The following is a 26,331-nucleotide window of genomic DNA, read 5'->3' on the forward strand; positions in this document are numbered from 1 at the left end:
CCAGCCAATAGAGCTACAGTATTTTATCTCTTACTAAAACTCACAGGCAACTCCTAATTACAAGACTTCTACTCCAAAACCACTTGGACCTTCACAGTCCATTTCTTGACACAACGGCAACACGTCTTGCATAATATAGTCGATTGTGTATTGTTTTACATTAATAGACGCCTTTCTGTTGCTGTTGTTTTTAATCCAGGAAAGCAAATCAGAACCTACTCGTGTCTCTGAATTTTCATCAGAGGAGAAGGTGGAGTTCAGCATCTCTCTGCCGAACCACAGGATTAAGGCGGAACTCTCCGGGTCTCCAAACTACCAGGAGCTGGCGCGCCAGTACCAACTGCAGGTGAGTGGGCACAGCCTCCACACCCAAATCTGAAGTCATGGCACTATGTGCGGCCCAACAGAATATTATGCATCCTTTGGCTATTAGCCCCATTAGCCAGGCATCCATCGTTAACCACTAAAAAGAAAACTAACACTACATTAAGTTCCAAAATATTGGGGCAAATTATCCAATCAGCTTTTCCATTGGTGGATGTTATTTATGTTTAAATTATATTTAATTTATAATGTCTTAAATGCACTTAACTACAGGCCTCAAATAATCTACATATGTAAATTGCCATAATGGTAATGACTCAGAAGTATACACTTTTCAAAAATACATCAAGGTGTATATTAAAGGTGTTCATCTTTTTATATGTCAATTATTTATCAGTAACACTGATTAAAATTTTAGATCATTAGAATAAAATGATCACCTGGGCACCAACTAGAGAATCTAATGGATTAAAATATGAATTTCCAATTCGTAATATCATATCCCTATTAAGAATTCCACTTCTGCAATTTGAAAGGCATCTATGTTTACCACTACACTCCCAATGTTACCTTTGCAATTTGATGCAATTTAAATACATGACATTAAGTGGACATAATTAAAGTGTTTATTCATCAATCGCTACAGCAGAAGTTAACCCAAGGTATCTTTTCTATCTTTGAACATTATCGTATCTCTTCATCTTTGGCTGAATTAAAATGTTCTTGAACTTTCTGCAGGATAAATCCAACTATGTTGTTGAGTGTAGACTGTGGATGCTGAGAGTGGCAGATGAGAATGGGGGAAAAAAGAGACAGGAAGGATTATAGACATGACCAGGGCTGTTACAAAAGGTATATACCAGGTATAGTGAGTCCACCACAGAGGCAACAAACCCAAAATGGGAGCACATAACTTCCTATGACAGACCGCCGAAAGTGAGACATACAGAAAGGCAATTGTTGAATATCAAATTAATTCTCTCTGAACTGAAATATTCCCTCCAGGAGGGAAGCTCATGAAATTCTGGAATTAAACCAACATCACACTTTTAGGTATGCTGAAATAAATAATATTCTCAAAGGCTCCTCCTCAAGGCTATAGGGACAGGAAACAGTTGTGGGGAGAGTGGAGAGCAGAGAGGAGATTCCAAGACTCTAGAGCTACTTCCCGCTCCTGCAATGAGTTCCAGGAATGCAGCTCTCCTGGGTCATCACCAGTGTTGGAGTGGACTTTCTAGGGGTGCAGTTCCATTTGAGCTGTGTCTAGTCTTATAAAGAGTCCTTCACATATAAGCCCGTATGTAACTCCAATTAAAAAAACAAAATCATATTGGTTCACTAGGTTGGACTTTGTTAAAACCATTTCTTTGGTCTGCTGTGGTTTCCCTGTGTGCAATGAAAATGTGTGTAGATGTTATCTAGACCCAGAAGGCACCAGGAGCGAATACTAAAAGTGAAGGAAAATTGTGAATACTTTATATTTCTGTCAACTAGAATGAAAAAGAAAGAGATGGTAAAGAAGGAGTACAAGCCAAGGCCGAAAAGGAAGGCCAGGTCTCATCATGGCTCCCAGATGCTCTGAAAATATCCTAACTGTATCAAGGATTTGCTGAAGAGCATTTTAAATACCAAATGGAACCAAGTAACAAAGACTCCATTAGTTCTTTCTGCTTAATAATCCATGTCTAAGTACTTGTGTGTGGTTTATGAACATTGCAAAATCCTTCACTTTCAAGCTAATATAAATGATGCTTTATATTTAATTGACTTTCTGTGGATGATGAGAGGGAAGGGAGGTTAAAGAGGTTTTATGTATAATCTCCTCTCTACATGAGAGGCGAGCACTGAATTCTCAAACTATGAGAAGTAAGGTTCCTTTACTACCTAGCCACAGACTCTTTCTTAACTTGTGAATCCTCTGGTTGTCTAAAACAGCATAATAGAGAATATTATTAGACTCTAACCCTAATCCTGACCCTAACTCACTGTTCATTATTGAAGGAAGTCAGGACAGGAACTCAAGCAAAGTAAGAACCTAGAGTCAGTAGCTGCTGCAGAAACCACAGAGGGATGATGCTCACTGTCTCATTCTTTATGGCTTGCTCAGCCTACATTTTTATAGAGCTCAGAACTAGCAGCTCAGGCATGGCACCACCCACAATGGGCAGAACTTTCCTCCATCAATCACTAGTTAAGAAAATGACCCACAGGCTTGCCTACAGCCCTATCTAATAGGAGAACTTTCTCAGTTGAGGTTCCTGTCTCCATGATGACTCTAGCTTGTGCCAAGTTGATATAAAACTTGTCAGTACTTAAGTGTCATTTTCCCTTTACTAAGTGAGGAAACTGAAGCACGAGGAGGCAAATTAACATCCTCAGCCGACACAGCCATTACCTGGCTGTCTTAGGGGCTTTTTTTAATTAAATTTTTAATTTTTTAATATTGGTTCCAGTTTATTTGCTTTGTATCCCAGCTCTAGCCCCTTCCCTCATTCCCTCCCAATCTGACCCTCCCTCCCTCATCTCCTCCCCACCCCTCTCTAAGTCCACTGATAGGGGAGGTCCTCCTCCCCTTCCATCTGACCCTAGCTTATCAGGTCTCTTCAGGACTGGCTGAAACGTCTTCCTCTTTGTCCTAGCAAAGCTGCTCCTCCCTTGGGGTGAGGGTGGGGAGCTCAAAGAGCCAGCCAGCCAGAGACAGTCCCTGTTCCTCTTACTAGAGAACCCACTTCGATACTGAGCTGCCATGGGCTTAGTTAGAGTTTTATTGCTTTGAAGAGACACCATGACCAAGGCAACTTTTATAAAGAAAAAATATTTTTCATTGGGGCTGGCTTATAGCTTCAGAGGTTTAGTTCATTATCATCATGCTGGGAAGCATGGCAGCATGCAGGCAGACATGGTGCTGGAGAAGGAGCCTAGAGTTCTACAACTTGATCCAAAGGCAGCCAGGAGGAGGCTTTCACTCTACACTGGGCAAAGCATGAGCATAGAAACCTCAAAGCTCACCCCTACAGTGACATCTTTCCTCCAAAAAGGCCACACCTCCTAATAGTGACACCAAGCTTTCAATAGTAGGCCAAGCCTTCCAACACATGATGCTATGGCGGCCAGACCTATTCAAACCACCACACTGGCAAAGAAAAGATCCCAACCCAGGGAGTTAAGCTTTGTTTCTTCATCACTACCTTATGCTTCCATTTTTTTTCCAAATGAACGTTTATGGAAAAGATGTAACTGTATCATTAAATCACCCACTAGCCCCTGAAAAGCTTACTAAGCAAAGAAGCCTATGTCTTGTCCAATTTTGCTAAAAAGAGTGTAGCATCAATACTGATAGCTCGTTCTGCAGTCTACCATTTCCTAAGGCCCAGTTCTCTGTTGGTAGCACCTGTCCCTTTCCTGGCTTCTGAGCAGGACCACTCCAAGGCCTGCGTTAGAAACCAAATCAGCATGCCCCACCCATAGCTTGTATTAGCACAGTCATTTGGGCCTAATCAGGAATTAATGGACAGTGCTTTGCAGTAATTTAATTTTCACAATAAACCTAATGAGCAATCTAATACAAATGTCAAAAGAATCACTTGGTTGTTGTCTGAATGCTTTCTCCTGTGCAAACATTCAGCAAAACTCAGCTGTAGCTGCTCTTTATAGCCCCGTTAACATACATTCTGGCAGAATCAGGAAGACCCCTGTGCATTTAGTATTATTAATAAGGTTAAGTGGGCACTTAATTAGCAATTTAGTGGCTAGTGCTTCATGATTGGAAGGTCCCCAGTAGATTACTTAGCAGAATTAACTGAAGGCTTTTGTCATCATGTCCCTAGATACCATCTACACCCTCTGTCGCAAAGCTGATTCTTAATCAAGCTCAGACAAGTTCACAAAGAGGGCATGAACATAAACAAAAAAATCTCCTGTATCAAAGCCTGTCTTATGAAGCACATCTAGAGGGGAAGGAGGACAGCCCTCCAGATACTGCAAGGGCAGCTTCCATGGAGGCACTTCTGTGCTTCACTGACTCTTGCACAGTAGGCTAGGGTCTCTGTAAAGAGACTACTTTAGGTCATTATCCCCTGTTCCAAATACTGCAGCACACCCTTGAGCCTTGATGACCCAAAGCTGTTCCCACATGACACCAGAGCAGGTCTGAATGACGTACAAGGACATTTCCTGTGGGTTCCAAAACAAAGGCCAGCTCTACATAACCTGGCCTCCCCTCTTCCCTGGTTCTTCTCTGTTAAGCTCACTACAGGGTAGGCGAGAGGCACACAAACTTATTTCCCCAGACCTCCTTCCATCACAGTAGGGACTCTCAATCTGCCTCCCCTGCCTGAGTCTCTAAAAAATAACTGTCCAAAAGCTGGCTCTGCCCTTGGAGAGTCCATGCTGGGGGGAAGGGGGAGTGAGCTAGTAACCCAGGTGGAAAAGGAGAAAACAAAAATCACTGACTGCCAGGCACGTGTGTCTAGTTTCTCATTCCTTACTGGTACCCTGAGGCATGGGTATTGTTGTCCCATTTTGATTAAGAGACCACAACTCAGACATTAAGCAATAAACCCAGGAGTTTGCAGCTAGAAAGTAATAGCACCAATATTTAAACTCAGTCCTGCACAGTCTCTCCTTATCACCCAGATTAAGCTACTTTCATCACCAGAGTTCCTATAGGTTCAGGAAATGAAAGCTATTTTTAATATTGGCACAAGAAAATATAATTAGAAGGTAAATCAGTCTGCTGGAAAAAAAATTTTCCGTGATGCATCCCAAAGCCCCAGAAGAGATTGGAAATTATCTGTCCATGCATCACTGCTACAGTCCTTGACGCTGGAGATGTGGAGTGACACTGATTTTAGACACAGTGACAAAGCAGTGGCATGTTGACGAGTTTAGAGGACGAAGAGATGAACTCAACTCATCAAGCAATATTTGTTGAGTCCCTTCTGTGTGGATGACGATACAGTGGATTCTAAGAGCAAGGAAGATGAAAATGAATAAAGAGACTCCATCCTTAGGCCAAAGGACATGCACCTCCTAGGGCTTAGAGGTGTGGCCTGGCAGAGTCTGGAGCTTTTCACTTTTCACTTTTCAGGCTCAGTGTGAGCGGCAGCCGGTAGGCAGAAGATGGGGCGTACTGTGTTGTGGGCCAAAGGAAATAACCCACAGGGCTCTGGAGAAATAGAAGAGTATGTTATGAATGGGGAGGAACAGAGGTCAGCGTTGGTTCACTGGACGGGCAGCCACAGGCTACTCATCAGGGTAATAACGGAAGGAAAAAGTACTTCTTGCTTTTCTAGTTCTATGAAGAGACACCATGACAACGGCAACTTAGGAAAGGAAACATTACGTTGGGGACTTGCTCACCGTTTCGGAGGGTGAATCCAATACCATCAAAGCAGGGAGCATGGCACGGGGGCAGTAATTGAGAGCTTTCATCTTATTCACTGGCATCAAGCAGAAAGAGAAAGGGGAAGCAACTGGAAGGGTATCTGAAACCTCAAAGTCCAACCCCAGTAAAATAACTCCTCGAAAAAAAGCCACACATCCTCCAACAAAGCCACACCTTCTAATCCTTCCTAAGTAGTCCACCAGCTAGGGACCAAGCATTCAAACACATGAGCCTGTAGGGGCCATTCTCACTCTAACCACCACAAAGTGCGAAAGGTGAGGCAGAGGTGGTCCAGGGTTAGGAGAGTTACTTCCTGAACAACTGGACCTTAGTCCACAGGCGGTGTGGCCTGCCTGGGGATTTTTTTATTAAAAGCAGAAATACAGAACTTGAAAAGATAATTTGAGACACACAGAAAACTGTCTCCTCTAAGAAAAGGGGGTGAAGAAGCAGGAGTCCTGTGGCATCAGGGACATCCAGCCAATACCAGGGAAAACCAGATGGCTAACGGCCAACATAAAACACAGTTAACAGGACCCAGGGCCATGTGACACCACCAGAGCCCAGCTATCCTACTACAGCAAGCCCTAGATAGCCTAACACAGCCAAACCACAAGAAGAACCTTAAATCCAATCTCATAAAGATGCTAGAGGCCTTTAATAAGGAAATGAATAAATCCCTTAAAGAAATATAGGAAAATACAATCAATTAGGGAAGGAAATGAATAAACCTCTGAGATCTAAAAATAGAAATAGAAGCAATTAAAAAAAAACACAAACTGAGGAAATCCTGGAGGTGGAAAACCTAGGAAAGAGAACAGGAAATGCAGGCACAAGAATCACCAACAAGATACAAGAGATGGAAGAAAGAATCTCAGATGCAGAAGATTCGCCTGAAGAAATCAATGCATCTGTCAAAGAAAATATTGAACAGACTTCATACTAACTATTTAAAAGCATACCTGAAAGGTCTAGAACAAAAAGAGACAAGCCCCCCCCCCCAAAAAAAAAAGAAGTAGACAGCAGGAAACAATCAGACTCAGAGCTGAAATCAATAATTTAGAAACAAAGAGAACAATACAAAGAATCAACAAAACCAAGAGCTGCTTCTTTGAGAAAATCAACAAGACAGACAAACTCTTAGCCAAACTAACTAAAATGCAGGAAGAGAATATAAAAATTAACAAAATCAGAAATAAAAAGGGGGACATAACAACAGACACTAAGGAAATCCAAAGAATCATTAGATCTTATTTCAAAGCCTGTACTCTACAAAATTAGAACTTCTAAGTAAAATGAACAATTTTTTAATAGATACCACTTACCAAAGTTAAATTAAAATCAGGTAAACAATTTAAATAGTTCTATAAACCCTAAGGAAATAGAAGCTGTCATTAAAAGTCTCACAGCCAAAAAGAGTCCAGGGCCAGATGGTTTTAGCACAGAATTCTATCAAATGTTCAAAGAAGCGCTCAAATTATTCCACAAAATAGAAACAGAAGGGAAATTGCCAAGTTCATTTTATGAGGCCACAATCACCCTGGTACCTAAACCACACAAAAACTCAACAAAGAGAATTTTGACCTTCCCACTGCTGAGCGTTAGGTGGTGGCAACTCAGAAACAGAGGTGCCCACCCTCTGCCAAGCACACTTCTCAGCCTCTCCCACAGCCTTTGTTCCATGCACTGAGCCCTTCGGTGTCTCCACCATTCCTGCCGCCATGCCCAAGAATAAAGGAAAAGGATGTTTGACAAAATGATAATGAATCTGAACAAGAGCTGGTGCTCGGGAAGGATGGGCAAGAATATGCTCTAGTAATCAGAGTGTCGGGGGACGGATGATTAGAAACAATGAGTTTCCACGGTGTAAAGAGGCTATGCCACATCAGAGGGAAGCTGAGAAAAAAAAGGTTTAGATAAATACATCAGATATCATATTGGTGGAATTCCAAGAATGCCAGGATAACAAAGGCAACATCATTTTCAAATACAAGGCAGATGAAGGTAGAAGCCTCAGGCATATGGTGAGCTTCCAGGACATGCTAAAATCAATGAAACACTTGGTTCTGGAGATGATGGAATTCAGTTCCCCTTCCAGTAAGTAAATGAGTGTTTTAAATTAAGAGAGAGAGAGAATTTCAGACAAATTTCCCTTGTGAACACTGATGTAAAAATACTCGATAAAGTACTAGCAAACCAAATCCAAGAACACATCAAATATATCACCACCATGATCAAGTAGGCTTCATCCCAGGAATGCAGGGATGGTTCAATATACAAAAATCCATCAATGTAATCAATATATAAAGAAACTGAATGCAAAAACCACACGCAATCATCTTATTAGATGCTTAAAAAAGCCTTTGACACAATCCAACATCCCTTCACGTTAAAAGTCTTGAAGATATCAGGGATACAAGGAACATAGCTAAACATGATAAAGGCAATATACAGCAAGCCAATAGCCAACATCAAATTAAATGGATAGAAACTTAAATGAATCCCACTGAAATCAGGGACAAGACAAGGCTACCCACTCTCTCTTTAGCTATTCAGTATAGTACTTGAAGTCCTAGCCAGAGCAATAAGATAAAGAAGATCAAGGAGATACAAATTGGAAAGGGAAAAAGTCAAAGTATTGCTATTTGTATATGATATGACAGTATATATAACTGACCCCAAAATTCTACCAGAGAACTCCTACAGCAGATAAACACCTTCAGCTGACTACAAACTTAATTTTTAAAAACATCAGTAGTCTTCCCCCCTTTCTACAAGCAATATACAGGCTGAGAAAGAAATTAGGGAAACAACACCCTTCAATAGCCACAAATTATATGAACTATCTTGGTGTGATTCTAACCAAGAAAGGGAAAGACCAGTATGGCAAAAACCTCAAGTCTGTAAAGAAATTGAAGAAAATGTCAAAAGATGGAAAGATCTCCCATGCTCATGGATTGGTAGGATTAACACAGTAAAAATAGCCATCTGCAGATTCAATGCAGTTTCCACCAAAATTCCAACACATGTCTTTACAGACCTTGAAAACTTTACAACTTTATATGGAAAAAAAAAACAAAAAACAGGATAGCTAAAACAATCCTGTAAAATAAATTATCTTCAGGAGGTATCCCCATCCCTGATTTCAAGCTGTACTACACTGGAATGGTAATAAAAACTGCATTTTATTGGCCTAGAAACAGAAAGATTGATCAATGGAATCAAACTGAAGACCTATAAGTATACCCACACACCTGTGGACACTTGATTTTTTACAAAGAAGCCAAAACTATACAACAGAAAACAAGAAGCATCTTTGACAAATGGTGCTGGTTTAACTGGATGTCTGCAAGTAGAAGAATTCAAATAGATCCATATCAATAACCCTGCACAAAACTCAAGTCTAAGTGAATCAAAGACCTCAACATAAAACCAGATACACTAAATCTAATAAAAGAGAAAGTGGGGAATAGCCTTAAACGCATTGGTACAGGAAACCACGTCCTGAACAGAACAACAATAGCTTGGCCATTAAGATCAACATTTAATAAAAGGAACCTCATGAAAAGCTTTTGCAAGGCAAAGGATCCTGTTAATAGGACAAACTGGCAACCTACAGAATGGGGAAAGATCTTCACCAACCCTCTGTCCGACACAGGGCTAACAGCCAAAACACATAAAAGAATTCAACAAATAAGATAGGAATAAACCAAATAACCTAATCAAAAATGGGGTACAGAACTAAACAGAAAATTCTCAACAGAGGAATCTCTAGTGGCCAAGAAGTACTTAAAGAGATGTTCAACATCCGTAGTCATTAGGGAAATGCAAATCTAAAGGACTCTTAAGATTCCATCATACTCTGGTCAGAATGGCTAAAATCAAAAACTCAATCTGGAGAGGATGTGGAGCAAGGGTAACAGTCCATTGCTGGTAAGAGTGCAAACATGTACAACCACTTTGGAAATCAATTTGTCATGTTCTCAGAAAATTGAGAACAGTTCTACCTCAAGACCAAGCTATACCACTCCTAGGCATATACACTTGCTCAACTATGTTCACAGCAGCTTTATCTGGAATACCCTGACTCTGAAAACTACCTAGATTTCCCTCAATTGAAGAATGGATAAAGAAAACGTGGTACATTTACACATTGGAATACCACTCAGCTATTAAAAACAAGGACATCATAAAATTTACAGGCAAATGGATGGAACCAGAAAATATCACCCTGAGTGAGGTAACCTGGACCCAGAAACACACATGCTATGTGCTCACTTATAAGTGGATATTAGCCATTAAGTACAGGATAATCATACTACAATCTTTGGACCCAAAAAACCTAGGTAACAAGGAGGGCCCAAGGGAAGGGATGTTTGAATTCACTCAGAGGAGGAAATAAAACACACATTGAAGTGGATGGAAGAAGGGAACTGGGTGGAAGATGGGGTGGGAAGGAGGATGGGGTAGTAATGAGGCGTGGAGAGAGTTGCAGAAGAGGATCAGGAGAGAGAACAGAAATAAGTGGTGAGCATCTCCAAGGCAGGAGGAGGTTCCCGGGAGTCTATGGGGTTGCCCCTAGCTGAGATTCATAGCATTGGGAGATATGGAGCCTGAAATGGCCACCTCCTGTAGCCAGTCAGGACTCCCGGGAGAGGAAAAGGGACACCAACCCAAAGAGCATGCGTGGGCTGGACTCAGGACCCCGGCGCATGTGTTGGTCCCCTAGCAATTGGAGTGGGGGCTGTCTCTGACTCTGCTGCCTGCCTTTCCCCTAGCCAGACTCCCTTGTCTGGCCTTAGTGGGTGACGATGTGCTTAGTCCTGCTAGGATTTGATGGATTTGATGTTCCAGGGTGAGTTGGTACCCATGGGAGGCTTCACTCTTCTGAGGAGAAAGAGAGCGAGAGAGTAGGGGACAGGGGTATGAGAGTGGGACTGAAAGAAGAGAAGGGGGGCTTCAATCAGAATGTAAAGTGAATAAATCAATTAATGAATGAAAAAATACTTCATTCTTGTATTCTCAAAATCCTCTAATTCAATTCAGAAAACAGCACTAGCTTATTATTAGCTATATAGGAAAAAAAATGTGTATTACTCTATGCAAATGAAAATGCTACAGTTAGAAAGGTTCCGGCCAAAAACCATCTTTGTATTTTATGTGAAATCACTTTTTAAAGCATCTCAGAACTACACAGGTACGGCTTTAAAGCTAATAGCAAAGTGCTCTCTAGGCTTCATGAGTGTCTGTGGATGGAGGGAGTCTGATGTGTTACGCTGTTTCAGCGCTCTGTTTCAACTGTCCCTGCACTGACTCACCAAACGTGTCTAGAGGTTTTGTTTGTTTGTTTGTTTGTTTGTTTGTTTGTTTAGATATGAATCCGTCTGACCAAAGAATATTCCATGACATTTCTTTCTCTCTGCAGTTGCAAAAGGTATTTAAGAAACTTCCAGGATTCAGAGAAATCCAGGTGATAGGATTTAGGTGAGTAAGAGACTCAGACTGTTCCGAACTTTCAGTTTAAAACAACAAATTTAAATATCACTTCTTCTCTGGCCTTCATTAAAAGCAATGTCCAGAGTATTAGAAGACCCCCTTTCCCTCAGTTGTTTAACTCAGTCTGGTCCTACGGAGTGAGCACTTTCAAGATAATGGGCCCTAATTAGAAGAGGAAACCCTGATGGTTCGGGGACCTCACAGGATCCGCCATGCCGCTCAAAGAGCTGGAAATAGCGCCCTCTACTGAGCATCTGTCAATCGTCCTTGGCAATGCCGTTAGCAAATCTCTGGAAGACACCTCAATAAAGATAGATCAAAAAACAGGAGCAATTAATTGCCTTGGTACTGGGTTGCCTCATGTTCTCGCCAAGACTAAATCTCATCTCTGATGACATCCTGTTAGCCAAGAGAAATAATGGGATTTAATTAAAAAAAAATTGCTCTTATCAACGGAGGGATTGGAGGAACGGAGTACACAGGGGCAAAAGGAAGTCTTCACAAAACTCACACACAGGCAAATCTGTGTGTACATTTGTACTGTATGGACTAAAGCAAAGCTGTGTTACTCAGAAAGTAGGGACTGGAAATTTCAAATGGCGGAGTAATGCTATGCTAAGGCTGGGTGGGCTGTCACTCCAGAGAAGCAGGTCGGAGCCGTTGTATTCACAGCACTCTGACACAGGCTCAAGGGTTTAAACAAGAATCCTTGCTTGGTTTTTTTTTTTTTTTTTTTTTTTTTTTTTTTTTTTTTTTTCAAGTTCAAACAGCTACAGGCAGGACCGTTAAACGGTATAGTGCTGCAGAGTACACAGCGGCCCTGTGAGAAGCAGGTCTTGTCAAAGTCTTCCTGCCTCCTTCACCACCTGGCCTTGGAGCGGGAGGACACCGTGGTAAGAGCAGCTTATGCCTGGAGAGAAGAGCTTATGAGCCCTGACCAGCTGTGTCTCACAGGCCTCTCTGATTTGTATCGCTCCAGAGGAGAAAAATATTGGAAAGGGAGAGTGATAAAAGATGAAAGTCCTAATATTTACCAAAGCAAACTCGCTTTGCTCTGTGTCAAGGAGCCGCTCTGCAGTATTCGAATCGAAGTCAGACGGATGAGAAGATAATCAAAGGTGATAGGCACATGTTTTGCATAGGTGGCGAGGTCTTCTGAATAAAGTAATACAGTCAAAGAACAAATTTTTAATCTACAGCTTCAGGAAATGATGGAAAAACTTCTCCTGTGAGTGATTAAACTCATGTTTTTGCCTCCCGTCCACAAATGAAAATCTAATTGTTAAAAAAAAAGGCTTCAGAGGAAAAAAACTCACAATGTTAGGCAATGAAATTTCCAGGGTAAAACTTTTAAAGAGGCATGCCTGGAAATTGAATCTTTCCCATGAGTTTGGCCCTGTAAGGATTTATTCCTATTTCTGCAAAATATGCTTATAAAAATAAGTTCGGTCACATTTTGCCAATGATTTTTCTTCGGTCGTGAGGACTTCAGTCCCCTGGAAAGCATGTGAGGCCCTGAATTCAATAAACGATGTGCTTTTGTGCAGCACAAAGTATCCGACCATTAACACCAAGGCTGGAGATATTGTGGAATAAACTTGCCATGAAAGAGACTACTCCAGATGACCACAGATGGCTCAGTCCCTGTCAGTCACATACATTGCCTTTCATTGGTCTCATTTGTAGAAAATCGTGTTATAACTTCACAAATATCTTGGTATGAAAAGTCTCATCTGATTCTCTGGAAAGTAGTTAGGACTCCATGATTAATACAATTTTACTTTGGTATGTTTAATGGGGAGATTCTTAAACATGTTCAAAATCGCTAATGAGCAGGGTTAAGAATCATAAAGCAATGACTCTAAAGGTTAGTAAAAGAATTCCCAAAACAGTCGACTATGAAGCTTAAAAGGAACAACCCAAACATTATTTTTAAATACAGAACAGAGTCCTTGATCTCGACCTATGAGAAACTAATATTCACTATGTCTTGTATTTGTGGTCTGTAATTAATGTTAAATGTTATCTTCTACTGACATTTAAATCGTAATAAATTCCATGTAATCAGTTAAAGAAAAAGTGAATCAACGGTTAAAGCAGCACTTTGAGTATTGCTCCATTTCTTATGGCAAGTGTGGGAAACTATGGCTCATTGTAGTGGCAGAGTGTTCTTCAGTCTGTTGCATAAACGTCCATAGCATCTTTATCTTTAATCGCCAAAGCATGGAAACAAGCTAACCACCCAGCAACAGAACAATAGACAATTCTAGAATGTTCTCAGTAGAGACACTTTTCTTGACAAAGAAATAACACTCTTGACAATATGTGACAATAGGAATGTATCTCAAAATAACTGTGCTGAGTGAAAGACTCGACAAGAGTGCATTATATTCTATTTATATTAAATTCCAGAAAACACAAACTCATCTACAGTGACACAAAGCATAGCAGTAGTTTCTTGGAGACAGGAAAGCAGAGTGTGAAAGGGTAGGATGACCAAGAGGCAAGATAAACCTTTCACACTGATGAATATGATCCATTAGTTCTTCTTTAAGTTTTTATTTGCTTATACAAGCATATGTCTACAAAACAATTTTTAATTGGTAAGAATAAGGTTTTGGCCCAAGAAGCATGGTCGTTCTTCTTGGCTTCATGGGTTACAAACTACAAAGAAGCAAGAAGCAGGCTCTGGATGGATGTCTGGTAGAGAGGCATTCTCTCCTCACAGAGCAGTGCTTGCTAGTTAGAAAGAGAGCAGGTTCTCTGTCTCCACAGAGGGAACATGGAACCAGTCTGTAGCATGTCCATTGTGGTCAAGTTGTATCAGAGGATAAGACTGAAATGATTTTGAAATCTAAACAGCAGTGACCTTAATGCCATCATATAGAGAGAGAGACTGTCTTTATCAGCAACTGTCATTTGAAATATGAGAGAACACTGAATACACTTTCTAAATGGGTCTGTAATTTTGGTAACCAAAGTGTCTTTCTCAGGCACACACCACTAGGTGGGATGATAAAATGAAACTAAGGTTCAAATCTTGCCTCTACTGGTCCCAACTGACTCTGTCTCCCTCCGTGTGTGCTTTTATAGTTCCTGTGAATGGAGGATTCTGCTGATGTAAACAGTAAATGACAACACACGTAAACTGCTGGGTATAGACCACCCACTATGTAAAAAAGTGTTGGTTTTCTTGCAAGATTTCATCATGAATGGAACCAATCCCTCAACTGATTAAAGTAATTCAAAGAGAAATTGGCAAAACACTAATTGGTTTTTTGGTTCTAGGGGTCAGTCTTAGAGACGTTACCTCTATGGATGAATAAATCCCTTAATTAATTTAGGAGGGAAAGAATCTGTTTACAAAATACTTTTAAAGTCATCACCACAATAGCTACCCAAATATAAGATGAATAACATATATTTTCAGCCTCTTTGAGGAAACCAAGTATAAAAAGAAGACCATAAACGCACGAACATCTTTGAACCAAGGCGCAAACCCTGGTCAGAAACTGTGTGTTATGCTGTCTGCATCCTGAGTCTCATGATTCTGAGAGGTGCTTTCCAAATTTCTGACAGTAATTTGGATGTTTCTCCAAACACTCTCTGGACAAACATGTGGGACAATGCAAAAACATTTTTGTATATAAAATTATCCACTCCACAGATTCAATAAATCTCACCAAAATTCTTTCTCCTTTGCATGTTTTCATGGTATGTGGTGAAATGAAGACCAAAGAAAGAAGAAGATGGGTAATTTTTATTATATTTATAGTTTGAAATATATAGTATACTTCCCTCTGCTAATATATAATCTGGGTTTTTTAATAATTTTCATATGTAATGTCTTGAATAAACCAATGATTTTTAGTAGTTTATTTAAATGGATTAATTATAATTTAATGAATTTTTTTAATTCTATTCAAATCGCCATATGATATTTTCCGGGAAACATTAACATGACCACCTGAAAAGCTTTCTATAAAACACTGAAGCTCTTATTAGCAAAAAAAAAAAAAATTTAAGTGAGAATACAGATGTGTTATGTAAGCAGCATGATTTAACTCTTTCTTGTAAGTTTGCAGTGGTAGTTTGGCTGCAAACTCATGAGGGCAACCAAACGAAGTCTGGAATGAAGGAGAGAAATAATTTGTTCCTCAGCTCCAAGGTCAGGTTGAGGTGGGAAAGGACCCACTATACCTGGAAGAGCTCAGTAATGAGAATCTGGCTTTCGCTCCTGCAACTGAGTGCTGAAATAATGAACTGTAGTCTCTGACTGATTATATGGTCTGAAGAACTGCCAAGAATACATATTATCAGTTCCTGGGGACTTTAAAAACGTTTCTGCTTCCCTCTGTGTAGATTTATGGCATGAAACAAATGGTAACACTTGATTCTCAAGGACAGAGCTGTAAAGAGTCTTGTTTAGGGTTTGCATGCTGAAAGAGATTGCATTAATAAATATATTGTAGATACAGTTAATCATGTACTACTTTCTTTCCCTTTTTCTCACATATTTTGCTACTTTATTTCCTTGCTCTATTTCATTTAAAGGTTTTTAATTTAAAAAAAAATACTTTGTTGAAAAGAATGGAAGAAAAAAGGCCTTAAAGAACTGAAGTTCTACTTGGCAATGGCAAATGTAGCCTGTTGAACCACTTCTACATCCTGCATGCTTGTCCAAAGACCTTAAAGGAGGTGTCTTGTAGGGCCAGTTCAGCTCTCTAGCTGATTGGCACTGGATGACTTTTAAGACTACCAAAAACATTGATCAATTAACGATGAATAATTAAAACTTTTTAAATATAAATATGTATGGATGAGTTCCCAGTCCCTCTTCAAACTAGACTTAATCCCCAGACTGACATTCTACTTTAAAAAAAAAAATCATTTGACAATATTTTTCGGTATGTTAAATTTCTGGAAAATAATGAAATGTAGTAAGTTGGATATGCTATAAGAGCTTATCAGAAAAGAGGATAAATCGTCCTGAAACTTAGAGTAACACTGAAGCTCTCTAGTCTTTGGCTTTGGATAGAACATGTCCTCTGTTCTCCACAGCTCAAGCTCCACAGAAATACAACTTATGGCCATCTTTAAGAGAGACCGTGCAGAAGCAAAAAGCCCTGATAGTGATCGCCTGTCTTTTGATTCCAACAAAATTGAAAGTGAAAGAATGCATCCTCCTGGAACCATAGAAGACAAGCAACCAGAAACCTACCTCACAGCTATGGACCTCAAAAAACTCATCATACAAGTACTAGACGGAGACCGTTCCTTGAATGTGGGGACAGTTCAGTTCAGTGATGGTCAGTTGGGGATGCTGGAGTTCTGAGCCTACCCTATTCTTACAGAGAGGCTTTAAAGTATGACTATATGATGGGTTGTCATTTTATCTTGGGCCCTGTAAAGTCATCATTACTACAGCAGGCACATCATACGTGGTACTCTCCTCACACCCTCATGCATTTCATTTGATCAGCCCTTGGTGATCACTTTGTAGCAAAAATAAGTCTAAGAGAATCCAATGGGTTGCCTACAAATACAACCCACCCCAGAGAGGAGAATTATGAACCACTGATACAATCTGTGTAAGTCAACCTTCAATGGGATCCAAACAAGCAAACAAGATAATCTGATGTGCTGGGGACCTTTCGAAGATGCTGTGAGGGGAACCAGGAGCCTGGAACCTGCAGGCACAGCAGATAGTATAATAGATAGACAATGGAAATGCCATTTCAACATGAGATGGCAAGAAAACTGTCATTCTCTGACAGTTCGGTTACCTGATTTAGATCAGCAAATAATTATTTCTGGAAGTTTGGAAGGAGGTTATGGAGCCTCTAAAGCAAAAAGGGAACAACTTCAGACTCATCTCTGAGATCATCTGTTACTCTGGGTTTGTGTCTCTGTTGAGCTTTCTGGGGTGTTCTGAGAACCAGCATGTAGGATGGATTTGGCCTCCTACGGGTAGTCCTATATTACAGTCTTGATACCAACCATTTCTTCCTTTGCTAGCTAAGCCATATTTTTATCGCCACTGGCCTAGTCAACCAACCTCACTTCTTGAACCATATCTGTAGACTAAGGCTGGGCACCATAAAAAAAATCCCTAAACTACTATTCTTTTGTAATTGTTCTTATTATTTAATTGACACATAATAATTATGCACATTTGTGGGATATAATGTTATGATTAGATACATGGGCGTATCACATAATGATCAAAGCAATATAATTATTATATTTATCACTTTATTCTTTATCATTTTTGTTGAGAGCATTCAAAACTCATCTTCTAGCAATTGTGAAACAGACAATACAGTATCATTAACTATAATCACCCAACTGAGCGATATAATTCTAGTACTTATTACTTCAATCTATTTACACTGATGGCTGTACCCATTAACAACCTCTCCAACCATTCCGCCCTGTTCTTAGCGATTCCCATCACATAAGCATGCAAGATGCAACCCTGTATCTGTCCTTCCATGTATCACTTAGATTAATGACCATTAATCTTTAATTCCAATTTCTCAATAATTTGTAGTACTAGTCTTTAAGAATTCGTTATAACCACATTTTGGAACCTTAACTGTTCCAAAATAAGAAACATTTTAGCCTTGTGATTTTTTTTTTTCACTCCAGAAGTTGCTGGGACGTTGTCAGTCTCCAAACCTGTCACCCTATCAGGACTGCCCATTCCCCTTGCTGATGTCATTGAGGTAAGTTTCTTTTCCTTCTGTTTAAAACCGTCCAAACAAAACAGTAAGTTCTATAGACAGTGTAGAAAAAAAAACTCTTTGTAATGTTAAATATAAGTATTTTAGGTTTTTAGGTCTGTAATTGGGAACCTACTTTTAATAACTGTGTTAACAAAAATTAATTCAAATTGCATTTCAAATATTATAAAATTCAGTTTCCTTGGATTTAGTTAGATATCTAAATCCATTTTGAGTCAGGTTGTGCTCTGCGTTTAATAAAACACATTTTAAATTTAATTTTATACATTCATCCATTTATGAGGGGAAGAGAAAACATAGGCACAGCACTTCATACATGTGGAGGTCAGGGCACGATTTGCAGAAGTTGTTTCTTTCTTTCCACTATGTGGGTTCCAGGAATTGCACTCAGACCACCAGGCTTGGTGGCCAGTGCCTTTTCCTGCTGATGAAACAGGCTAGTGCTTTATGCATCCAGGTAAAACACATTTCTATTAACTAAGATTAATAAGTAAAGCAAAATATAATACTTGACTTTGATTTTCAGAAATACCCTTATAAATTTATTTTTAATTCTTAAGAGCTTACTTAAATTTTTTATTTATGGAAGGTGGTAAATTCAAATTAATGTCTTAGAGACTAAAAGGAATCAATGCAATAGTGATTTTTTTTGTATTTAACAATTTCAGTGTTCCACAAGTTTTCACTGGTGTGAACATAAATAGAAATTCTGAATGACCTCCATGTCCTCTTGAAATGAAAAACATATATACATGAAAACACGACTGACACAGTTCAAAGTATTTCAGTCATTAGTTAGTCCTTTCCAGCAAGACCAGTCAGCCGAGAAACAAAAGATCAGGAAATAAATCAATTGCCAGGTCATGCTGCGTTGTCCTTTCAGGACATAGTTTCTGGCTCCCCTTCCATAAAAAAGTCATGCTAACAGCAAATTTCTTTCCCTAAATTTAACGAACGGGATTAAGAACATAAATATAACCCTTCACGTGCACAGCGGAACATTCATTCTTAACCTCTGTCTTTCTTTTTTTTTTATTTTTATCAGTTACATTTTATTAACTCTGTATCCCAGCCGTGTCCCGATCCCTCACTCCCTTCCAGTCCCTCCCTCCCTCCCTCATCTCCATCGTGCCCCTTTCCAAGTCCACTGATAGGGGGGACCTCCTCCCCATTCATCTGATCCTGTTTTATCAGGTATCTTCAGGACTGGCTGCAAAGCCCTCCTCTGTGGCCTAACAGGACTGCTCCTCCCTTCGGGGGTGGGGAGACCAAAGAGCCAGTCATTGAGTTCCTGTTAGAAATAGTCCTTGTTCCCCTCACTTTGGGAAACCAATTGGTTACTGAGCTACCACAGGCTACATCTGAGTGGAGGTTCTAGGTTATATCCATACATGGTCCTTGGTTGAATGTCAGTCTCAGAAAAGACCCTGTGCCCAGATATATTTGGTCCTTGTGGAGCTCCTATCCTTTCCCCATCAGAAGTTAACCTCTGTCTTTCTAAATTAACTCTTCAGGATACTACTCCAAGTCCAGAACTTCCTTTCAGTGAACCTCAGTTTGAGACAGTGGACAGAGATGGACCTGCCCTGCCAGGTAAGTTTCTTCCCAGTCATCGTTCTCTGAGGACCCATCAATGTTCTTCCTCAAGAAGACTTGAGGTCTTCTCTGTGCTGGAAAGAGTTGTCTTATCAGCAGAAACATGATCCCCTCCAACTCAAAACTCCTCCCCTCAACTCAATCCCTCACCCATCCCTTGGGGAATCCTGCCAGCCTTTCCTGGGTGTGGTAAGAGACACTGAAGCCAAAGCTGAGCTAAGGAATCTCTTCTAGGGTTGGAAACTAGGTCCATTAGGACAGTGGAGGTCATGAGGTCCAAATCCATGCACCAGGGGTATGGTTACAAAGGGTTGAACCAACTTTTACTTCAGAATATCATTCCTGCATGTCACTAACAGGCTGTCTTTTAAGTGTTTTCTTATGTTTTGGTTTTTTTTAAGTTTGGTTTTTTGTTTTTGTTTTTGTTTCCTTGAGACAAAATTTCCCTATGTAACTCAGACTGGCCCAACCTTTCTGCCTCTTTTTCCTGAAGGCTAGGATTTCAGACAAGAGCTACCTCATCTGCTCATGAGAGCTTTTTAGTATGAATTGCACATAAGGAAATCACTAAACACTCAAGTCCTCTTGGTTGACACTTTTTTCTTCCTTTATAATTATTTTTAATTTTTACCGTTTTTGTTTTATTGGAGACAAGTTCTTACTATATAGCCTTAGCCAGCAATCTGTAGAGAGGCTGGCCTCCCACATGTGACAGCCCCTCTCTCCACTCTATAGGTTGTCTGCTGGAAATATCTCTTAGGAAACATGAGTCTGGGGGACCCGAGGTTGATTAGCTAACAGTGCCATTCTAAAAGTGAATGCCTCCGGAGCTGTGCTACGGCAGGGTTTTCTCAGGGTTTTGTTGCTGTTTTAGTTGTTACCCCTTATGAAATATTTCCTCGGTTCTATTTTCCTCATAAACTGTATGCAACAGCTAGGTAAGTAATCATAGAACATGCTTTCCTGGAATACATATATGTCATGATAGCGGAGCTTGCTGTACAAATTAAACTTAGTTTATATGATGACTGGCCAGGAAGTGTCCGTTTCGTAGCAGTTACCTGTTATAGAACTAAAGTTAATGGCTGAAAATAGCCACTTATTTTCTGCAAACCTGACATTGGGGCAGTGGCTGGTGAGGACAGCTCTGCTCTACGTGTTCCAGCTGGCAGAGTTCATCCAGTATTGAAGATCCATTTTAACTGTGACTCGTGCACATTACTGGAAAAATCAGTGCTTAGGCAGAGCTGTTGGGCAGAGGCCTCATTCTCCTGCCTGGGTGTCTCTCTGTGAGGATGCTTGGCCTCCCTCACTGTTTTGTAGCCATGTTGACAAGGCAGCATTCAACCACTTATGGGGCCAGAAACAGCATCATTTTTCTCCTTCTGATGCCTACACAGCTAAGAGGAATCAAGCAGTAAAAAAGCATAGGCCTTAACTGTCAATAGAAGAAATATTAAGGAATGTTGGGCCTTTTACAATCAACCACAGTGGACATCAGCCAGGCTTTGGCCTTAAAATCATCTGAGAGACGGTTGTATATAACAAAACATACCCTTTAGTGAAATGGCTAGTGCTGTCCCTGGATTCTCTTCTTCCACTATTAGATCAGGAACTCTTGTAAAATTGTCATTTCGGGTAGACAAATAAAAATTATGATGTATCTACGACAAATGCGTTATTGCGCTTTCAGATTGCTTAACTGTGCCCACACGAGAATACACCATAGAACACTAAAGCTGAAAAGAATTCCAGAGCTAATCCAGTTAAGCCTCTGTGCTTCAACAGTGAGGAAAGCAAAGCTGGTGACAGGAAATGGTCCACACGAGGTCAGGATGAGGACATCCATTCAAGTTTTCTCCAGGTTGCGCCATGTTTGCCTTGAGTAGACTTATCCTTAAAAAAAAAAAAAAAAACACTGGTTGCACTAGCTTGCCGAACTGATTTCAATCTCTAAAACCCACCAAAGGCTGGATACAGCAGCTCACCTGTGTAATCCCAGCACTTCTGTGTCAGAGTCAAGGTAGAGCCAAGAGAATCACACTGAGGCTCACAAGCCATCTAGTGGGGAACCTGCGGAGAGGCAGGAACGAAAGAAGCCCTGCCTCAGCAGGGTGGAAGGAAAGGCCTCGGATTACCTCCCAGACATTGTCTCCTGACCTCCACACTCCATGGTGCACACAGACCTGCACAAACACAGCATGCACACGGGAAAAATAATAACTTTTGAAACATTTTATTTATCATCTTATAATTTCATATCACACACACACACATTCTGCAGGCTGTCTCTTTGCTTGATTGACAGTTACCTTTGTGGTTCAAAAGCTTTTTAATTTTATGAGATCCCGTTTGCTGGTGATTGGTCTTTTTGTTGTTGTTGTTTTGAACAATCAGAGTCCTATTCAGAAAGTCCTGGCTTGTGTCTATCCCTAGAAGTGTGTTTCGTACTTTCTCCTATAACTGATCCAGAGTTTTGTGTCTTATGTTGATTCATTTGGAGCTGGATTGTATGTAGGGCAAGCAATGAGTATTTCATTCCTCTAACTGATATTCAGTTTTTCTAGAACCATTTGTTGAAGATTCTCTCTTTTCATTAATGCTTATTTTGTCAACTTTGTCAATTATCAAGTGGACTATAACTGTATGGCCCTGTGCCTGGATTCTCTAGTCTATTCCATTGATTAATGTGTCTGTGCCAAAATAAGCTGCTTTTATTACCTTGGCTCTTTATTATAATTTGAAATCAGGGATGGTGACAGTACTATTTTTGCTTTGGGTTGCTTTGGCTGTATGGGAGCAAGAACTCTTAATCACTGAGCCATCTCTCAGGCATATTTTTAAAATTGTGTTTGTTTTAAGATATGTGTGTGTGTGTGTGTGTGTGTGTGTGTGTGTGTGTGTGCCTGTGCTTAAAGAGTTGGATCCTTCTGGAGCCAGAGTTACAGTATTTGTGAACCACCCAGCATGGGTCCTGGGGATTGAACGTGTATCCTCTACAGGAGCCGCACTTGCTCTTGACCACTGAAACATTCCTCCAGTGGAAGATTATTACTGCTGCAATATCACTGGTTCTTACAGATGTGTTTAACTTAGATAGGTTACATGTTTCTAGAAATTTATCTATTTTCTTTAGATTTTTCCAGTTACATGTAATATATGTTTTCAGAGTAAGAGTTAAGGATTTTATGAAATCCATTAGTATCTGTTTTAATATTCTTTTCTCATCTCTAATTTTATTTATCTATGTCTTCTGTCCTTATTTTGGTTAGAATTTGTCAATTGTGTTTATCTTTTTAAATAGCTAACTTGTGCTTTGTTGATTCTAAACTAAATATTTTTCAAAAATTATCTTTTAAACATGTTTGCCCTAAAATTATAAGCATTTTTTTAAATTTCACTATTCTGCACAAATTTTTGTAAATACTCAAGGCTTCTGAGTCTCTATTGGGAAATTGGCTAGGCATCACAGGTTTTACCCATAACCACATGTTACAGAAACAAACACAACTCCAAGGGTCACGGATGACTTTCTAACTCATGAGCTGATTTGTTTCCATCTTTATTTTTGTTTGACATTTTTAGCATGTGGCTCTCATAGACCACACATGTCTTGAAGATCCTTGCATTTATTCTTGTGTTCTGTGACTACCCCTTTTTGATCTCTCATACGTGGGCTTGCTTTATGTTTTTTTGTGTGTTTGTTTAAAATTCTGCTTCATTTTTTAAAAAAAGACCTTGTGACTGAAAAGCATGTTGAATACAATACGGTCTTATTTTAAAGAGTCAAAAGAAAAAGGTGGAAAGGACAACACTCTTGTTGAGTGTTGTTGGTAACGTATTGAAAATAAGTGTACACTGTGGGTGTGTTACACACCACTAAGTACTCGTGTTTAAATGCTTGATTTGGTGTTGATTTTATATTGAGCTTCATCTCAGTAACATTTTAAAGAAGTCAGATGTCTTTGCAGACAAAATCATATTAAAATGAAAATCATGTTTGTCTAAAATGCTGCTCAGTTGCCAGAGTGCTTGTCTAGCATACGCAAAGCCCTAGGTTTGAAATCCAGCCCATAATATAACTGGGAGCTACAGAGGGACCTTAGGCCAGTCTGGATGTATGAGGCTCTATCTCAAACAAAGGGGAAAGAATGGACATCATACAGTTCTATAAATTTGTTTGAGGTGGTTTGTGGATTTGGCACCAAGCTTCTGAGCAAGCTGTACCAGAGGGAAAACATAATCCATCACATAGTTTAGCTCTGCACGCTTACAGCATGGAAACAGTCTTCTCCTGTGAGTCCTCATCAAGGAGACAGTCTGGACCTGATGAACCATGTCCTGTTTTCATCAGCCTCCCCAGCATGTAAAACCAGCCTCAGGTGTTCTCCTCGTGACCTGGGCAGGGTGTCTGAAATGAATGCCCGAGCCTACTTCATTATGACAGTTTGGAGGGAAAGGTTCCGACAATCTTCTTAATTTAATGCCTGATTTCAGAAGAATTAGAGGAGTGAGTGTACTGCCTGACTTTCAGTCAATGATCTGTAAGTGAAAACTGTATCTCATAACTGAGCTTTTGATTAAGGTTCAGCAAGAAGAGTTAGATTTGAGCCAAGTGTGCAAATATTCTATAATGCCAATTAAGGACAGATCTACTTGCATTCATCACCAGACAAGCTGGGAATAGGAATTAGAACACTTAAGGAGAAGTGAAAATCCTAACTAGGAACTTAAACTGTGAGGAGAGGGGTGCAATGCCCAGCCTGGTTATTCATGGAAATAACACAGAAGAAGAAAAAAAACATAAAAATGAGAATACTGTGAACAGAACCAAGACTCCCATTCTTCATGAAACAATCATGTCTACCAAGCTGCTCAAAGCAAAATCGCTGGTTGAGAAACAGCAACTCTGTCCCCAGTTCTGGTCTTACCATGACCCTGCCATCCACTGTTGTGCTTTTTCCCCTTTCTGCCCATGACGTCCCATTCTTCGAGATGACCTGGAGTCCGTACTATAAGTTTCAGTTAACTCACCCTTCCTCTGTCTGCAGCTGTTCCCTGAAAGGCATCCATAGAAATCATCTCTTCTCTGGCTCCTCAACAAAAAGTCACATCTCTGTCCTTCTGACATTTACCACCCAGTGTTGAAATGACTGCAGTGTGTGTCTGGGATCTGTCTCAGGCTGAATTCCTAGAGTGAAAGGACGTGCTCTTGTTCCTTTTAAATAGACTCCTATGCAAAGCACTGTCTGGTCCATGACTGTGGCTTTATGACTCTTTGTCATCCCTGTCCTCATTGGACCTGTCACCATTATGCTCAGTCACCTCCTGGAACACAGTCCTTCTCTGTGTCCATCTGCCAGCAGGTGCACAGGCCTTCTCGCATACTGAACAACACTCCTTCCTGGTAAATGCTTTACCTCAGGAGTGTTGGAGAATGTTAATGAGCTCCATCTCCTGTGATTTAACACCAGTGCTGATTAATGTGAATGGAAAGCATGAAATGAATGAAGCTTGCCAAAAGCCCCTCCCCCCTGTCAAAAAATATTCACATATCCTAATTCTCCATGAGGAGAGCCAGACAAGGATGTTGTTTAACTTGCTCTTCTTTAAAATGAAAGGATAAGAGGGATATTTGGGGGGGGGGAATCCATAAGAAGACTCAGCTGAACTTCGTAGGCCACGGAGGCCAATAATTTTTGCTTTTCTGCATCAGAGAGCATGGTTTTCTCAAATGAGTAGACTATAACAAACTGTATGAAACTGGGGCTAAAACTCAGTGGTAGCATGAACACTTAGCATGCACAGGGCCACGGGCACGATGCAAGGCATAAACAAGCAAACCTTATTCATAGAGGTCTGTGAGAGAAGTGCCATCTGATGAAGGAAAGGGCAGCCATTCGGCACGAGTGTGCAAATTACACTCCAGCCCCAGATACAATCTCCACAGTGCCCGGAAGATGAGAAGGAAATTGAAGTTCTAACTCCCACATGAAACTTCCAGATTTGACCTAGATGTGGGTGAAATAATAGTATCCTTGGAGAGATCAGTGCAAAACTTAATGGCCTGTCTCAAATTTGGCATTTCCCATGAAAATTCTTATTCCAACTCTCTGCCCTTTGCTGACCCTCTCTGACCCTGCTCTCCCAGCACTTGTACCTTCATCGTGAAAGTCAGTGGTCTAGGTTTCCCTGGCCATCTCTCCCCATTTATATAAGAAGTTTCTGTGGGTAGGTTTGTTTTCTCTGTGGGTGGCTGAAAAGGGAAGAAGGAAGCCACCCGAGGTAGGCCGATGACTCTGACTCAAATTAGTTAGCCATGGCCTCTGCAAAAGACTTCTGCTAGTCAAACTACCTTGGCCATCCATTGCTACCCCACGATTCCAACCCTAGATTCTCTGAGATTCTGCTTATGACCACTCCCAATTTATTTTCCAAGTTGTGGCCCGTTGTTCCTCCAGAGTTGTGGTCTGTTTAATCTCCTTCCAACCTTTTGCTGAACAGAGACCACATTTCGAGGATAAAATTCTGCTGCTTCCTCAAGGACAGGGGCTGTTACAGGCCACTTCCTTAGGCCATTCTCATCCTTCCACGCTGACTGTCCTTCATGAGAACCACTCACACTCACGTTCAGATGATTCTACACATCAAACAGCTTGCAGGAATTCTTGGATGCTTCATCTCTCATGGATGCTATCCTTTCTCCTTCTTCCTTTGTGTGGGTCACTGTTTCTCCTCCTACTCTGGTTGGGAGATTGGTCCATCACAAGTGAATCCCAGAGG

At 40.4% G+C, this 26,331-nt stretch overlaps 1 protein-coding gene across 1 annotated transcript in view; it reads left to right on the forward strand.

Annotated features, from left to right (window-relative positions):
• Impg1 (interphotoreceptor matrix proteoglycan 1) overlaps positions 1 to 26,331 on the forward strand; it is a 106,914-nt gene that overhangs the window by 20,227 nt on the left and 60,356 nt on the right. The window contains exons 6-11 of the mRNA XM_060386099.1: positions 200 to 346; positions 11,136 to 11,194; positions 14,939 to 14,959; positions 16,268 to 16,515; positions 17,858 to 17,934; positions 19,467 to 19,631. Of these exons, the coding sequence (XP_060242082.1) occupies positions 200 to 346; positions 11,136 to 11,194; positions 14,939 to 14,959; positions 16,268 to 16,515; positions 17,858 to 17,934; positions 19,467 to 19,631 (717 nt within the window). The remainder of the gene's footprint in view (positions 1 to 199; positions 347 to 11,135; positions 11,195 to 14,938; positions 14,960 to 16,267; positions 16,516 to 17,857; positions 17,935 to 19,466; positions 19,632 to 26,331) is intronic.

The sequence above is a fragment of the Meriones unguiculatus genome, chromosome 6, assembly GCF_030254825.1.
Source record: "Meriones unguiculatus strain TT.TT164.6M chromosome 6, Bangor_MerUng_6.1, whole genome shotgun sequence".
Taxonomy (NCBI): Eukaryota; Metazoa; Chordata; class Mammalia; order Rodentia; family Muridae; genus Meriones; species Meriones unguiculatus.